Source organism: Mustela lutreola, chromosome 13 (assembly GCF_030435805.1).
Source record: "Mustela lutreola isolate mMusLut2 chromosome 13, mMusLut2.pri, whole genome shotgun sequence".
Classification (NCBI taxonomy): domain Eukaryota; kingdom Metazoa; phylum Chordata; class Mammalia; order Carnivora; family Mustelidae; genus Mustela; species Mustela lutreola.
Genome location: NC_081302.1, coordinates 76,004,662 through 76,023,172, shown reverse-complemented (window position 1 = coordinate 76,023,172; position 18,511 = coordinate 76,004,662). Strand labels below are relative to the sequence as shown.

Below are 18,511 nucleotides of genomic sequence, written 5' to 3'. Positions count from 1 at the left end.
TTCAGACAGGTCTAATTGTTGCATGCCCCCTATCTTCTATTATAGGGCATTATTTATAGCCATCATATCAATGACACCACCACCTTACATTATTTGTCATTTAGTTCTGCCTCATTTGCAGGTTAGAGTTACCATATGTTCAAGAAAGAAGTAGAGTTGATGTCTGTACTAAGTTGTAACTGTCGAGGATAGGTGGAACAGTATTATAGCTGTTGTCATGTAGTGTAAGTGATGTTACAGGAACATTACCTCTGTTAATAGGGATAGATGATACATAAATATTTCTTAACCCACTGAGCCACCCAGGCGCCCAATGATACATAAATATTTCTTGAGGGAGTTTTTTGACCACAGAATTCATGTTCACTTCCCTTCCTTCGAAGTTAAAAAGAAAAACTCAATTAGTATTTTTCATGATAATTTTTCTAAATGAAGAGAAGATGACATTAGGGAAAAAAACTTCTGGCTGTTTCTTCTGGCATTTATTTATTTAAAAATTATAGGCTTATAGTACTATTTCTTGATTTTTTTCCCCCCCAGTATTTAACTCAGCTAATGACTTTGCCCTATGGAAGATGAGGGTTTGTCTTTCATACCCCTTCCCTTAACCAAACACACCCACATCCAAACACATACAAGTATGCACATTCTACCACTTAGTCCATAATTTTGAGTTAAATCTTCATTCAGTGTTGACATCAGTGTAACAGGGTAAATTTGTTCATAGTTGCACCATATAGTAAACCATTACTATATTTTCTTTCTTTTGTATTTTTTTAAATTTTTGTTTTCCTGGGGTTCTTAATTGTCTTATATAGAAAACTAAGCAAATGAAAAAATGTTGACCACCAGTTTATTCCAGACTCACTGCCAGAGTTATGAAACACCTTTCCATATGGTCAAAAATAGGTAACCTATCAGCTCCTTTTTTTTTTCTCCCCCTTAGAGAAATTGCCCCTGGAGCCTCTGTCCTTCTGTTCCTATCTGGGCTGGTTGTACTTTAAGCCTGCTCACACTTAAATTTTAAATCTTTTTTTTTTTTTTTTTTTTTAAATTTTATTTGACAGAGAAAGAGATCACAAGTAGGCAGAGAGGCAGGCAGAGACAGAGGTCGGGGAAGCAGGCTCCCTGCTGAGCAGAGAGCCCGATGCGGGACTCGATCCCAGGACCCTGAGATCATGACCTGAGCCGAAGGCAGTGGCTTAACCCACTGAGCCACCCAGGCGCCCCTCACACTTAAATTTTAGAGCTTCCCTTCACTATTATCCTGGGAGTTCTCATTGTCTCTCCCTTTGTGTTGGATACCTTGTCTCTTGCCTTTTCCCTTGGTTTATTCTTTTGATTTATTAGGGTACGTCCTCCTGTAACTTCCTGAGAAAGGTGAGTTTTTGAGTCTTTTTAAGTTGAAAATATCTTTTTCTGTTTTTACACTTTATTGATAATATGAGTAAGTATAGAATTCTAGATAGTCCTCAGAAAATTCTTTTTATTAATTAAGTCTTTTGAATAGATTAATATGAACCAGTTTTTTTTTTTTAAAGATTTTTTCTTTATTTATCTGACAGAGATCACAAGTAGGCAGAGAGGCAAGCAGAGAGAGAGGAGGAAGCAGGCTCCCTGCAGAGCAGAGAGCCCGATGTGGGGCTCGATCCCAGGACCCTGGGATCATGACCTGAGCCGAAGGCAGAGGCTTAACCCACTGAGCCACTCAGGTGCCCCATGAACCATTTTTTTGAAAAGCAGAAAAGAGTTTGCAGTGAAAAAAAAAATCTCCTACTTTTAATGTCCCCAGTCTTTCCACTTTCTCCCACTAATCTTTATTTTATATAAAGATTTCTGAGTTACAATGATATATTCTAATCTCCCTCCTCCCTCTTTTTAATATATACAAATTGTAGACCATGCACAGTGTTCTGTATGTTGCTTTTTCTTCCTAACTGTATTTTGGAAATCTTTTTGTTTGGGTATGTTTTGCGTATACCAAGCACTATTCTCAGTAGTTTACAAATACGACCTAACCTTACTCCTTGTAACAACCTTGTGGTGCAGGTACCATTAGTATTCCCACTTAACAGAGATGTTTGGGCATAAAGAGGTTAAAAACTGGGCGCCTGGGTGGCTCAGTCAGTTAAGCATCTGCCTTCAGCTCAGGTCTTGATCCTGGAGTCCTGGGTTCAGGTACCGTGTTGGACTCCCTGCTCACTGTGGAGTCTCCTTCTCCCTTTCCCTCTGTTCCTCTCCCCTGTTCCTGCTCTCGCTCACTCTCATTCTCTCTCAAATAAATAAAATCTTTAAAAAAAAAAAAAAGTTAAATACTTTTAACAGGGTCAATCATTAGTGAGTATATGAGCCAGAATTTGAATCCAGACAGTATGGTTCCAGAGTCCATGCTCTTATCCTAATGCTCTGCTTCTGTAATCTATATAGCTATGTAATAGTCCATTCTGTGGATACACCATAATTTATTTCTCCAGTCCTTATCAATAGACATTTGAGTTGTTTTCAGTGTTTTGCTAGTATAAACAGTCTGCAGGGACTGACTTACACATATTTAGTTTTATATGTGCGTGGATACAGGCCCAGTTGTGATTGTTAGGTCCGTGGTTGTGTGACTGTAGACTGTTACAGAAGGGTTTCCCAGTGTATGAGGCATGAGAGCCTTTTGCCAGCAATACTTTTTCAGCTTGTGGATTTTTTTCAACCTGTTAGATGAGAGATTGAATCTCAGTGCAATTTTATTTTGTATTAACTTTTATGAGCATGTTGCCTGTCATTTTTATGTTTTTGATCCATTTCTCTACCTTTTTCTGTCCATATCCTTGGTTCATTTTTATTTTCAGTTGAATTGTCTGTCTTTTTGATGTATACAAGCTATAGAGAGTTATCCTTTGTGATCATTTTCTTTTTAGTTTGTCATTTTTCTTTTGACTCTGCTCAGTTTTTTTTCATGCATATGTAGTCTTAATCAGACTTCTCTTAAGCTTTTGGATTTTGAATCAAAGAATGGAGAAAGGCCTTTTCTACTCCCACTATTTTAAAGGAATTACCTCATGGTTTCTTCTAGAGTACTTATGGTTTTACTTCTTTTCATGTTAAATTTTTATATATGTGGAATTTATATAGGGTATGAGGTACGTATTCAGCTCCTCTACCCTTTCCCCTCAGAAGACTACCCAGTAGCCCAAAAGCATAGTCTAGCTGTTCTGCGCTGTTTTAAGGCAGCACTTCTTTCACATTAGTATTTTAATGACTAATGTTCTAAAATCTGGTAGGTGCTAGTTCTTTCTTATCTCCATTTCATTGCCTGTTATTTGTTTTCCTAAAATGGCTTAATTTTCTTTTTTTTTTTTTTTTTTAAAGATTTTTTTTTTTTTTTTTTTTTTTTTTTTTATTTATTTGACAGAACACAAGTAGGCAGAGAGGCAGGCAGAGAGAGAGGAGGAAGCAGGCTCCCTGCCGAGCAGAGAGCCCGACGCGGGACTCAATCCCAGGACCCTGAGATCATGACCCGAGCCGAAGGCAGTGGCTCAACCCACTGAGCCACCCAGGCGCCCAAATGGCTTAATTTTCTATATAAATTCTAGAATCAGCTTTTTTGCTTAAAAAAAAATCAGTTAACCTGATGGATTTTTTTGAGAAGTTAACATGTTCATTAATAAACTTAAGGAGCATTTGTGTTTATGTATGTTGAGTATCTTAACTAAAGTAATGGTCTGTCATCATACTTGTTAACACCTACTTTACTGTTCTTAAATGCTAAAGTTGTGCCTTATGTTGTTTGTAGCACACTAAGTTTACTAGGTATTTTTTCTTGTTGCTATTGTAAATGCGAGCCTCCCGCCCATTCTTTCTTTTTAATCTAGTCTAATCTTCTTAATCTAATAAATTCTTAGATTGCTTATTATCGGGGCACATAAAAATTACTGGTTTCTGTACATTTTGTACCCCAGTATCTTAGTGTTTGGATAGTTTTTCACTAGAATTTCTTGGCTTTCTTAGATACATAGTCCTATCTCCAAATATAGTTACATTTCCTCCTTCCTAATTTCTATACTTTTACTTTCCCTGGAGTGATGGTGTTAGCTAGTACCTCTAGTGCATAGTTAAGTAATACTAATGATAATTTCTTTTTTTTTTTTTTTTTTTTTAAAGATTTTATTTATTTATTTATTTGACAGAGAGAGATCACAAGTAGGCAGAGAGGCAGGCAGAGAGAGAGAGAGAGGAGGAAGCAGGCTCCCTGCTGAGCAGAGAGCCCGATGCGGGACTCGATCCCAGGACCCTGAGATCATGACCTGAGCCGAAGGCAGCGGCTTAACCCACTGAGCCACCCAGGCGCCCGACTAATGATAATTTCTGTCAAAATTTGAAGCATTACACCATTGTCTTTTAACTTCTAGATTAAAAGCATTTTCTTTTCAAACCCTTGCCCTTCCCCTGTGCTTTTAGAATCTTTATCAATGATGTTGAGAAATTCATAATGATTTGCTTTGGTATGCCTTATTGATTCATTTTGATGAATTAACAGTTATCCAGACCCTTTTAATAATTGAAACTGATGTCCTTCAGTTCTTCGTTGTTTCTTTGATAATTTCACCCTTTGGAATTTCCGTTGCTCAGGTGTTAGACCATGACAATTGATTTTCTAATATTCTCTACTGTTTTCTTTATTGTATCTTTTTGTTCTACTTTCTAGTTAATTATCTAAATTTATTTTGTCTAAAAATAAAAGTTTTTTTTTCTAATCTGTGAATTTTTAAGTTTCTGCTGTCATATTTTTAATTTTCAAGAACTTTCTGTTCTCTAAATGTTTGTCTTACAGCATCTAATTCTTGTTTCTCTGAGACTCTCAGTTAAAGATTTTTGGTTAGGTTTTGCTTTGTTCTAAGTTCTGTTCCCTGCAATATCTCATAGGAATCAAGATTTTGTTTTGTTTTGTTCTGTTCATTTTCCAAAGGATTTCTGATCCTTGGCTCTGCGTTCATATTAAAAATGACCTTTTTCAGGGTACCCGTGTGGCTCAGTCAGAAGAGCATGTAACTAACTGTTGATCTTGGGGTTTTAAGTTTGATTCCTACCATGGGTGTGGAGATTACTAAAAAAATAAATGAATAAACTTTTTAAAAAATGACCTTTTTCATCTAAAAAGTGAATGGGAAGGTCCTTGCAGGGTCAGGGATTGTAGAATGTGTGGCAAAGTAGTGTGATGTTGTAATGTATAATTTTTGCCTGTTTTTGGTAGATTCTTAAATGTCATAATTTCTCTTGGGCAAGTTCATATCCAGAAAAAAAATCTTTAGCCTTTGTCTGTAGTGTAAACCCAGAGTCTAGCTTTGGGTAGCCAAAAGTAAAAGGAAAGTGTTGATTAAATAGTCTCAGCTACCATCTCTTTCTCTTCGTGGCATCCTGGAGGCTGGAGTTTCTTTGTTCACCCTGTCTAGAAAGATTGCTGGTCCGCTTTCTGGCAAATTTCTACAAAGCAGAAGTGGAGACAGGGATGAAAAAGAGGTTATCTATTTGTTATTTATAGAACTTTTCATCAGTTCTGCCATTTCCAGCTTTAGTTTATACCTGTGCCTTCAGTGGTACCAATGACTTCCCTTCCTGGGCCTAACTGGTCTGGCCTGCTTTTCTGGCTTCCCCTTTTTGTGTGTGCCTTCTGTAGCATCCGAGTTCTGTTATTTCAAGTCAGCTGATCATACCACTTACCTGTTTTTCACCTTCCAATTTTCTCTTCTGTTGTTGCTCCTGCTCACTTTGTCATTGTGTGTTTATTATATCCCTCTTTAGACATTTACTGACAATTTGGTGGGGTTTTGAAATGGAATGGAGATAAATGGGTGTGTTTAATTAGCATTTTAATTGAAAGTCCCTGGAGTGAGTGATCTTTGCAAAACTCATATGATTGTGTTTCAGCCATGTGGTCGGCTTTCCATTTTGTTCTTAGAAGACAGGCAGTTTGTTTGTTTCTTCCCCCAGACCTAGTTTTTTAACCAAGACTGCATAATCTGACCTCCCTTCCTATCTTTGCTTCAAATCGGCCTCATTTTTTTTTTTTTTTCTTTTAAGTTTCTCCTCCTAGCTCTTGCCTTCTCTCCCCTTTGTTCTTGTCTTTTCTCTTCCCTCTTCTTGCTCTTATTCTCTGTCTCTCCCTTGGCCTTCTTTTCCCACCCACAACTGCATCCACATCTTTGCTGAGTTTCTGAAGTGCTGCATGCTCTGTACCTTGCAAATACTGCTGTCTCTGACCAGGACCTACTTCCTCTGGGAAGAGCATCCACTGCTTCTTGTGGAAAGCTTCCCTTGCCTTCCCAGATGAATTCACATTTCTGTTGCATACCATTTCCCTTTCTCTTGATGGTGTTATCTCAGTATGCAACTTTCTTTGCTTATTTGAGCATCTGTTTTCCTCACTAGACCATAAGTTCCAGAGGTCACTGGAAAGTAACTGTGGTCATTTTGACCAGATGATCACTGTAATTGTTCTCTAGTTCTTGTTTTTGAAGTTTTTGTTTCCTTAAACATTTCTCTATTTTATGCTTACCAGTAAAGTTGAACATATCTGATCAATATCTGATCATATCTCTCTACTCCATATGCTAAAGGTGAAAGGAGGAAAAGAATCTTTTTAAACCTATTTCTTTTTTTTTTTTTTTTTTTTTTTAAACCTATTTCTAAAGATCTTTTAAGACATTTTCTTTTTCCTCCATTTTATCTAATGGTAGGAGCTTAAATAAGAAAGTGATTATAAAATAGGAGTGTGGGACGCCTGGGTGGCTCAGTTGGTTGGACGACTGCCTTCGGCTCGGGTCATGATCCCGGAGTCCCGGGATCGAGTCCCGCATCGGGCTCCCAGCTCCATGGGAAGTCTGCTTCGCTCTCTGACCTTCTCCTAGCTCATGCTCTCTCTCACTGTTTCTCTCTCAAATAAATAAATAAAATCTTTAAAAAAAAAAATAAAATAAAATAAAATAAAATAAAATAGGAGTGTGAAAGGGATGATTGCCTTTGAGACTTAGAAACTGATATTCGTATACTTTCATGTGTGAAATTATTTTTTAAAAATTTAGCAGTCTGCACATAAAATTTGAAAACAAAATTTTTTTATTTTTGTTTATTTTTTTAACAAAAAAAACCAGTTTTTTGTTTTATTTTGTTTTATTTTTTATAAAGTTAAATTTCCCTTTAACTTTAGGAGAATTAAAAAAATAAATCTTTCACACACACACACACACCCTACTTCCTAATCCGAGAAAACAATAAAAATAAACTAGTACAGAGTTGGAAGAATCAACATGGCCATGTGGTAGACAGCATGGGTTATTGAGGTAAAATATTACCTTTCCCCAGGTTTCAGAAGGATCCTACCTGGTCGGAGACTGGAGACCGTTACCTTTTGAAACTCTTTAGGGATCATCTTTTCCATCAGGTGACAGAAGCGGGTGCTCCTTGGATTGACCTCAGTCATATCATTTCTTGTCTTAACAAGGTAATTTGTATCTGGATTTTTAAGATCACAATGCCATCTATAATTTTCAGAGTTGTAAATACTAAGAGACTTAAGTGTAGATGTGTTCTACTCCAGCCTAGAAGATATTTTATTAATAATTACCAGGTGTATCTACTTAATAACAATTTCTAGACTAGGCAGGTTTTTTAACATCAACATGAATAATTATAGAATTTTTCATTGTGGACCTTTTCATTGTGATAAAATGTCGCAAAAGCAATAGGTGGGAAAAACAAAAATAGTTTTACATTGAAAAATTTTTTAAAAGTTGAATTCTTTTCTTTTAAGTCATTGTGAGTGTTGTTGAATGTCCTACATGTTATCTGTTCATTTACTGTTAACTGTGGGCATAGTAATCCAGTGTTACAATAGTAAAAGCACAGTAGGCCCAGCGCTCTAAGTGGAGAATGAGGTGAGTAGATGAACTTAGGTAGATGGAGATCTGTCAGTTCATTTGAGAGGTGAGCTTTGTGTTTTTGAAAGGGCTAGGAGATAGTTTACAAAGGAAGGAAGGAATGCATTTTCCTTACGAATTGCTTGGAATCACAGAGTGTAGAACAGGTCTCCAGAAGTAAATAAATCCTAGTCTTTGTACAGGTGTATATCTAAATCTCAGGGGTCAGTAGACTGGGGTCTGAAAGCCTATATTTGTAGAGTGCATAACCTGAGAATGGTATTGATATTTTTAGAAGATTGTAAAACAGACAAAAACCAAAAGCAAAACTAAGAAGAATATGTGACAGAGACTCCACGGCCCTAAAATTTAAGGCATTTACTATGTGGTCATTTTTAGGGATACTATTTGCTGACCCCTGTTCAAAACTGCCCCTAAATTACAAGTACTAAAGGAAATACCTATTATGGCACAGAATGTAGAGCTGGTAATGTACAGCGTGCTAACTCTTCAGGGAATCTTCAGGGAAAACGTGGTTTTGTATGTTTGTTTGTTTGTTTGTTTGTTTTTTTAGGCATGACTTTGCCTTGCTGGAACTTCCTTACAACTCTTTGAAAAGAGTATAGTCTGTAATCTACATTAAGACAGTAATTAAACTAATCCAGTACGATTTATACATTTATTTGCTCTTGCTCTTAAGGGGAAGACATTTTTCCTGAAAGTAATGAGTGAAGAACAATTGTCCTGGATTTTAGAAAATAGTATACATAGTAGCAAAGTGCCAGTGACTAAAAATATGTGGCACTGGTGTAAACACTGGCTGGTAGATCCTATGAAATAGAGCCATAGACAGATACCTTAAGTGAAGAGTATTTAATGATTAATAGGATAATTGATAACTTGAAAATTCTATTTCATTTCATAAAATAGCTAGTAGTAAATAAAATTTATCCCAAACCTGAAAGTATGATAATTTTCTAAGTCTGGAAAGAGTATAATAAATTAAAAGGGATGGATGATATTGATATTGATGATATATATTGATGATATAAAAAATTAAAATCTTACATAGCATATTTTGGTAGAAATTATGACAGATTAACTGTTAAAATGGTTTGAAAGTTTGAGCCTTCAGAGTTAGTAAATTTAAAACATTTTAACGAATGAGTTAATGAAAAAGGAAGGAAAAATGTACACCAAAATTAACCAGAAAAGGTGAAAACCATAACAGATAAGTTATTTGATGGACTAAGGATTAGTATGTATGCTTTTAAAGACCTCATTAAAATATTACTACCAAATCTTGACCACGAAGTGGGTAAAGATCATAAACTGGCACTCCTACAGTGGAAATAACACAAATAAACGTAGGAAAACATTTGGTAACATTCATTAAAAAAAAAAATGTAAATAAAAATAGCAAGGCATGCACTTGGTACGGAATTGCTTATAAATTGGTACAACTCATAAATCAGTGGTTTCTGATACCCTTTGGAAAACAATTTATCTGTATGTATTAAGCTATAAAATTATCTGTACTTTTTGATTCAGAGTTTATATTTTTCATTATCTCTTCAAAGGAAGTAATTATTCAGAAGAAGAAAAATTAAGTAGGTGAATATGTTCATTGCTCTATAATTTGACACAAAAAACTTGGAAGATACCAGAGTTCCTTGTGGGACTCTTGATCTAAGGGTCGTGAGTTCAAGCTCCATGTTGGGTTTAGAGCTTACTTAAAAAAAAAAAAAAAGGAAGGAATAATGACATGATGGAATATAATGCAGATAAGAACTAAGCATGAAAGATAGAAGTGTGCATGCTGATTAGTGATGTAAAATGCTTACGTATATCTAGATGGGAATATGACAGAAATTTTTAAAATATTCATCAGTGCTGCAAAAGTTGTGCTAGAATAGATACAGTGGATTATCCTCTGCCTGGTATGAACTTCCCATTTTGTGTGTCTGTCTGTTTCAGTTAGATGCTGGTGTGCCAGAGAAAATAAGCCTCATTTCCAGAGACGAGAAGAGCGTACTTGTGGTGACTTACAGTGACTTAAAGCGCTGCTTCGAAAACACTTTCCAAGAACTGATTGCAGCTGCGAATGGTCAGTTGTAGTATTTGCTGAAAAAGCACGCAGGACATGGCTGAGGACCTTAACCCAGAGCAAATTGCACTACAGCTGAACTGTTCTCATCCTCTCATTTCACATTTGGGAAACAAACAAGAGATGAGCAAAGCTGCTTGCACTTCAGTCAGGTACACTGTTACTTGAAAGGAAGAATGTTTCACTTATCCTAGAGCTGTGGCTGCCATTGGGGCCATATCTGTGAAGAATTTATTTTAGATTAAGGGGCACCATTGAGTGAATGGTGTTCCTGCTTTTGTTTTCTTCCACTTGTATATGCACTAATTTTAATTTTTTAAAGACTTTTTTCTGATCTTTGAACTTTTGCCACATTGTATACTTACTTATTAAGGGAAACTATTTGCAAGGACATTTTTGGGAAACAATGCTGGGCAGCGTTTTTGTCACTGAGTGTTGCAGAATTTGCTCTTTTGGGGATGGGTTGCCCTGAATAACATAATGGACCAGGTAAATAATTTCACAGAAGTACAGTATAGTGTATAATTCTTGTAAGAGTATTGTATGCAAGCTCTGTATGCCACCCACACTGTTAGTTCCAATGAAGATTTTTGGGTTTTTCTTGTTTTGTTTTGTTTTTAAGAACACACAGAGAGAGATCAGTGAATTGTTGGATACAAATTCCCCCATCAGTAGACGTAAATCCTTTCTGAGTGAGGATTGGATAAACAGGAACTTAAGGAGCACATAAAGCTCTTTGCTCCAAATTTGACCAGTCTTTTTTTAAAAAGCTGTTTCCCTGCTTGTCAGATATATTTACACTTATGCAGTTTTTTTAATAGAAAAAAAAAAAAAATCTGATAAAGGCCTGAAGGTCAGGAGTATATTGCTTTAGATTCTTTCCAGTTCGCTTTTTTTTTTGTATAAAGTTCTGTTCTTTGAACCACAGCTTTATTATGGTACTTTACACTGGATACAGACACAGAGACACTGTTCAGAAGATGAACTAAACACAGCAGTGGTCTGGCATCAAGAGCTTTCTGAAGTTTTACAGCCTGAATCTGGAGGGATAACAATCTGCTGTGCCTTTGCAGTCACTGCTTAGCCCAAAGTAATAGTACTTTTGATAATAACTTCACTATGTGGGATATTCCTGAATAAGTCAATCTCAAAAGTTTGGAATTTTCCTCTTCTTAACTTTCTTAATATTTGGACGTGCAGTTGTCGCCAAACTTGGGTATTCATGGAATTTCTAGTTAATGAAATACCTATACTTTGATACTGAAGACTGCCAAATACATAGGAATTTTCTTTCACAAAAAAAAACCAGTAATGAAGACTCTATCTCCTTTCCCAGCACTGAATGTTTTACTAGCACTGGGTGCTCACCATGCAACTATGAAGAAAATGTGGAAATTCAAAAGGTCAGGAAAGACTTCCAAGCACTTGCAACTGATGTTACAGTCTTCAATTTTAATAATTATACATATTTGTAGTTTTCAGAGAAGTTTTTAATATTTCTCTGTCCACTTTTTATAAGCTTTAAAATGATTTTCTCTGCCTTGAGATTTGCATCAAGAAAAAACACCTCTCCTCACCTGAAAGCTTTGAAGACTAAAGACACGCTTTACACATTTTAACAGGTGTGTTTGAGTCCACGTTTGGTAGCATCAGTTGTTGAGTTAAAAAGAAAATCAATTATTGCATTTGATCTGGATGGATTTTAAAAGAACATAATGTTCAATATTCAAAGGATAATTAACATTTGCCACCATAATGTTCTTTTTTATGTAAAAGGAACAAGAACTTGGAGACATTAACATGCAGAAGTCTTTTATCATTAGCTCATGTATTTGAGGAAGAGCAGCTGTCTTTTTATATGTTTTTTGACAAATCATATTGTAATTCTTTTGTACAAAAAAGAACTACTTGTATTCTAGAAGAAATATGAAATGCTTAATTTATAAGCGGGCTGGAGATTTTTTCCAATATTGTTTTCTTTGAAAATGAAAGGGGATCATCTATTTTAGTTTTGGGGTCTGGGAACTTTTTGAAAATTTAATTTGTGGACCAATGTTTTATGAAAGCTAAGGAAGGGCAGGGGTAAAATAGGGCTTGAATTTCTCATCCTGTATAGACCAGCAAACTTCCCTCTGCAAGGCAGGTTCAAATCACAAACCCAAGAATGTTTGCATCCTAAGTGCTAGTTTGCTTCAGCCCCTAGTAACCTCAGGACTTGGTTTGAATATAAAGGTAGACAGCTGATATGTTTCCATGAGTAAATATTGTCGGCCAGAAAACAGATGGTGTCAGGTAATACATATTTTTTTTAAGCTTTGTTTTATATTTATTTTTCATTTAGTTTTTATTGGGAATGGTTTTCAGTAGAACTCTTAGTTCTGCTTAGGTGTTTTTTGGGGGAGCCCTCTTTTCCATAGTGTAATTCCATTTGAGAGGTTGTCTAAAAGATAGTCTTTTTAATTCATAGGAAGATTTAAATATCTGAGAATAGTCAAATTAAGGATAGAAACTTCCCATACCTTCTGTTATGGCAGATCAAAGCACAGAAAGGACAACCCTTGAAATCATGTAATGTTGGTCATTTCATTTTTTTGTACCTATTTTAAATTCTGTTAGTGTATTTACTTCATTGTAAATATTTTTGAGGGTACCTTTGTATTTTGCTTTTGACCTTGGTTCTGTGGTTTGGATGTCAACAACTTCCCTAAAAAACACCAGTATGTTAAGTTCTGATGTCATGATCCCATGTGGGTTATTCATCTTTAATCCTGTTTTCAGTCTCTATGTGTACAGCCGTATTTTTAATAAAGAATTACAGAGAAGTTTGTAGTTTTTGGGTACCAGTTTATTTAAGAAGATGATGTTTGCCTGATGATCGAGATTTCAAAGGCTGAATACTGCCTGTGTGTTTGGAGGAATTGTTGGTGGCATGTTTATTCATTAATTTACCAACTATCTGTGAAATGCCTACTTGGATCTGTTCTAGGTACTAAAAATGCAAATGTGAGTGTTTGTTATTTATAAAGTGCATAGTTATACTCAAAACTTTTTTTAAAGATTTTATTTATTTATTTGACACACACAGATCACAAGTAGTCAGAGAGAGAGTATACTCAAACATTTCTATATAATACCTGGCTTTTACAATGTAGTTGAGGAAAGAAGACTTACTTATGTGAAAGGATAGTGAATGGTAGGTGGCTAACCTTTGATTCAGTACTTCAGTAATTTACTATTTAGGTATAGGTCTTCTAGAAACATTATTCAGAATATAAGAGTAGATTTCAAGAATGGCAAAGATGTTAACATTTGTTGAATCTGAGTACCTACTGTTTATTTCCTATACATTTGAAAAGTTAAAAAATACAGAATAGAGGGTGATAAGGGACTTGAGGCCTAGGTGAACGGAAGCTAGAGTAAAGAGGTACTGAAGTTCCTTCACGGAAGGAACTGTTGAGTTGCTTATAGAAATTTGGAGAGAGAGAGAAGAGTGTAGAAGGTCCTTGTGGGGATAAATTTGATGGCAAATTAAATTTAATTTGATGGCAAATTAAAATGACCATTGGAGGTTCATTGGGAAGAGAGACTAGTCTGCCTAGAATAGGGGATGTTTGGGGGGGTCTTTTAGATTTAAATTTTATGAGAAAACATTAAATATTCTCTTAAAGCTAGGCCAATGTTAACATCTCCTACACTCTGGTGAATGGACATACACACTGGTTTATTAGTTACATCTCCTGTGCTCTGAATAGTCGAAACAGGCGTTTCCCTCCACCTTGAGCAATTGTGCTCTTAGGGATGCATCTATAAAATATCTTTCGTATAAGTGTGGGGGAAAGGGTATAGTGATGAAAGATTTACTTATTTATTTTTTTAAAAAAAGACTTCTTTTTTTTTTTTTTTTAAGATTTTATTTATATATTTGTGAGAGAGAGAGAGTGAGAGCGAGCACAGGCAGACAGAGTGGAAGGCAGAGTCAGAGGGAGAAGCAGGCTCCCTGCGGAGCAAGGAGCCCGATGTGGGACCCGATCCCAGGACACTGGGATCATGACCTGAGCTGAAGGCAGCTGCTTAACCAACTGAGCCACCCAGGCGTCCCAAGACTTCTTTATTTTTAAAGAAAGAGAAAAAAAGAGAGCATAAATGGGAGGGGCAGAGAGAAGGAGAGAAATCCCAAGCAGACTCCACACTGAGTGCAGAACCCGACACGGGGCCCCATCTTACCACCCTGAGACCACAGCCTGAGTTGAAACCAGAAGTTGGATGCTTAACAGAGTGCGCCACCTGGGCACCCCAATGAAGAAAGACTTTTAAACTACACGTCTTTAACGTTTATTTAAAGTAGTCTGGATGATGGTTAAGAAACTAGCTTGCCAGAACAAGCCTGCCTGAGTTCATATAGAGGCTGTACTACCTAGAGCTCTGTGATCTTGGGAAACCACCTACCCACAGTTGAATGATTGGGATTCACTCATTCATTACATATTTATTGAATGCCTATTAAATGCCCGGCATTGCTCGAGAGGAACCAACAGAACAACTCTGACCACTACAGACAAATATTTCTGCTCTTACAGAGTTTCCATTCTAGTGGGGAGAAGACAAAATACATAGTAGCGTAAGTGGTACTAATGGCTATGGAAAGATAGGAAAGTAGGGTGAAAGATGGCGATGGGGTTACCAGATTTAGTGAATAAAAATAGAGAACACAAAGTTGAATTTGAATTTCAGATAAACCATGGATAATTTCTTTTTTAGCATAAGTATGTCTCAGGTATTGCATGGGGGATACTTGTCTTAAAAAATTAATTTGGTTATGTGAAATTTGAATTTGGATATCCCTGTGTTTCATCTTGCAACTTGAGATGTGGGGAATGTGGTGGTGCTGCTAGAATTTCCAGTGGGATGATCTGGGTAGTAGCCCTCACCAAAAAGGTGCTAGTCAAGCAGGACTTGAGGTAGGAGCCAGCCATGCAGATATCTGAGGGGGAAGAACTCCAGGTTGGAATGGAATGGAACGCCAGACAAAGGGGCCAGTGTGGTTACGGAAGAGTAGGGAAGGGAAGTCAGGTAATGGGGAAGGAGGGTCGTGTTTTGGAAACCATTTTAGAGCCATTTTGGCTTTTACTCCCATTGAAAGGAGAAGCTTCAGGAAGATTTTAAGTGGGAGAAAAACCTGATATAATTTAAAAGGATCTCTTTGGTTACTTAGTAAGGAGCTCCTGCAGTATTTTGAGCAAAAGATGATAGGGGTTTGGGGCTGGAGTGATAGCAGTAGAGGTGGCATGAAGTGATTAGATTCCGAATATATTTTAAAAGTAGAGCCAAAATGATGTCCTGATTATTGGATCAAAATCCAATTATTGAAGTCAAAATCACTGGTAAGATTTTGAGGTGATGCTGACAGGAAGGAGGATTCTACTGAATTGAAAGATACTTGGAAACAAAGGTTTTTTTGGAGGGTGGCAAGAAGGATGGGGAAGCGAGGAAAGACAGTTACGAGTTTGGTCTGGGACCCGTTACGTTTAAGATGTTCAGTACACATTTGTTCTGGTTACTTATTTTGTAATGAATGACTCCAAACGTACGGCATAAAACAACGACCGTTTTATTATTCTCAGGAATTCTGTGGGTTAGGAATTTGGACAGGGCACAGCTGGGATGGCTTATCCCTATTCCATTAGGTCTGGGGCCTCTGCTGGGAAAATTCCAGTGGCTGGGGGCTGAAATCATCTGCTCTGGCATTGGGACTGAATGACCTAAAAGCTGGGCTCAGCTGGGGACTGCCTGTGGAAGCACCTGTACGTGGCCCCATCCTGTGGCTCCACCTTCTCAATTATTGGTGACTGGGTCTCCAGTGGGAGCTTCTGAAGCATGAGTATACCAGGAGACTCGGATGGAAAGGGCATGATCTCTTCTGACCTGGCCTCAGAGTCATGCAGTGTCAACTTTGCCACATTCTGTTGATTACAAGTGAGTCACAAAGGCGTCTCTGATTCTAGGGGAGAGGAATTTGGTGGGGAAGTGGCAAGGGCACATTGCCAAAGGTCATGTGGGATGAGAGATGTTATTGCCACTATTTTTGAAAAATACAGTCTGCCACAGCATCAAGAGATGTCAGTTTAACACACAGGTGGCTGAGTTTGGAGCCTGGGAGACAGATCTGGTCTGTACATGTAATTTGCAAGTCATCATATAGACGTCATTTAAAGCCCTGAGATTGGTTGAGATCATGAAGGGAGTTAGTATAGACGGTGGAGAGGAAAAAGTCCAAGGGCAGAGCCCTGGGGTGACTGAACAATGTGTAAGAGGGACAGAAATGACCCATGAATTAGGAAGAAAGGTGTGCAATGTCCTGGAATCAAAGTTAAAACAGGCATTTTCAGGAATAAGGGGCAAGTTGTTGTTGAGTCCAGAAAGGCTGAGACTGAAAATTGGCTGTTGGATTTAGCACTTTGCAGATAACCGATACCCTTATCAAGGGCAGTATCCGTGAGCGGGACAGAAAGCTAGGCTTGAGAGGAATGAAGAGTACTTGGTGGATGAGGGATCATAAACAGAGACTAACCACCTCAAGGAATTTTGCTGTCCAGAGGAGTAAAGAAATGTATTGGTAGAGGGGAAAGAACGATGGAAGATTTTTTGTTTTGTAACATGGGAGAGAAAATAGCATGTTTGTCTGATCTAGTGGGAAAGGGACCAGCTGATGGCTGTGAGGGAGTGCTGTGTTTCTGGAGCTGGGTCCCTGAGCCTAAGAAGGAACCCAGCTGCATGAGGAGGACGTGTTTCAAACTGGCTGTCCAGAAGAGAAGGCTGACTGTGGAGCTCAGGTGCTGGCAGGCAGGTAGATGTGAGGGTGAGATTTTGAAGTTCTCTTGATTACCTCAATCTTCCCATTGATGTGGGTATAATGAATGTTACAGGTCGTGTTGGATTGCTTTGAAAAATGAATGAGTTTATTCCTCTAAGGCACTTAGCATAGTTGCTGGCTCATGAAGTTAATCTATTTTTGTCTGAGATTAAGCCCTTAATCTTTTTAAAATGGGTCTTCTGTGATAAGTTGTCATATTAAATGGGTTTTTTTCTTTTAACAATCTCTTATTGAGTAATAGCACACACAAACACACAGGTTCGCAAATAAGTATAGAACTCTGAATTATCACAAAGCGAACACACCTAGGTACCCAGACGGAGAAATAGAACATTTGTGGCATCTAGTTGGTTTTGTTTTGTTTTGTTTTGTTTCTCCCTTAAAATACCCTTAGTTCAAAAAATAGAATGCTAGTCATCCCTATGTTGGAATCCAGGATATTTTTGTAAAATTTACTGGCCTGTGAAACCCCAAAGTCTGGTAATATGTTTAACACTGAGGAATCCAATAAACCTTACTGGGCCATCCTTCTGCTGGAAGAAAGAAAGTAGCAAAGAAAGAAAGAAAAAAAAAAAAAAACCACAATTCCCAAAGGTCCTGTAAGTTTCCAGAGTCATGAGAAAATTTCAAAACGATGATGTGACACCAATTCTTTGAGCATTCTTTAAGTCATGTGCTTTGATGAGTGACTTTACTCTTATGTTATGAAAATCAGTAATATTTTTGAAGGATTTCCAATTTGTGAAGATAAAATGCCTTGTGCCCTCTTCAGTTAACTGCACATTTTGCTTCTTTCTTGCCTCTGTACCCAAGAGAATCAGCCTGATTTCCCTTACATGTCTCCAGTCTAGTTTCCTCATGATGTTTTTAGGAAGGTGATATAAGACCACTTTCTAAGATGATGTGTTGGTCACTTCTGTCTATTAGTGATGATCTGAATTATTTCTCTTTTTAGGATGTAATCCACCAAAAGACAAGCAAAGGACACTTGGCAGGTGTACTTTTCTTAGGGAAGCTCTTGTGTCTTGGGCTTTTGTCTAATTACTTTGTATGGTTCCCTGCACACCACCTCTAATACTCAACCGTAAATGCACACACACACCCTGTAATTGTGGTCATCATTTCTTAGCTGAAAATCAGTGTCTGGGAAAACCCACCTCTTTTTAAGTTAAGGGTATTTCCATTTGCAGCCAGCACTTACCCTCAGTGTGTACATTTTACTCTGATTGTGTTCTTTTTTTTTTTTTTTAAAGATTTTATTTATTTATTTGACAGAGAGAGAAATCACAAGTAGGCGGAGAGTCAGGCAGAGAGAGAGAGAGAGAGAAGCAGGCTCCCACTGAGCAAAGAGCCCGATGCGGGGCTCGATCCCAGGACACTGAGATCATGACCTGAGCCGAAGGCAGCGGCTTAATCCACTGAGCCACCCAGGCGCCCCTGATTGTGTTCTTTTTAGTGTTTTGTTTTCTGGACCATGTACCTAGCATGAGTTTGGTTTTGATTTACTGATGCTTTAGAACCGTCATCTTGCAGCACAGAAAGAAAGCTCTCAGAACACCAGTCCTCCACCCCCAAGGAAACCCGTGACCCCTTTTTTCATGTATAAGCAAATTGGAGAAAATATGTAGA

General features: G+C 37.4%; 1 protein-coding gene across 6 annotated transcripts in view; it reads left to right on the top strand.

Moving 5' to 3' along the window:
* PAN3 (poly(A) specific ribonuclease subunit PAN3) overlaps nt 1–12,833 on the top strand; it is a 137,822-nt gene extending 124,989 nt beyond the window's left edge. For all 6 annotated transcript variants that reach the window (XM_059144579.1, XM_059144578.1, XM_059144577.1 and 3 more), the window contains 2 exons: nt 7,351–7,489; nt 9,882–12,833. In XM_059144579.1, coding sequence (XP_059000562.1) covers nt 7,351–7,489; nt 9,882–10,022 — 280 coding nt within the window. In that variant the 3' untranslated portion in view covers nt 10,023–12,833. The remainder of the gene's footprint in view (nt 1–7,350; nt 7,490–9,881) is intronic.
* Nucleotides 12,834–18,511: the final 5,678 nt, after the last annotated feature.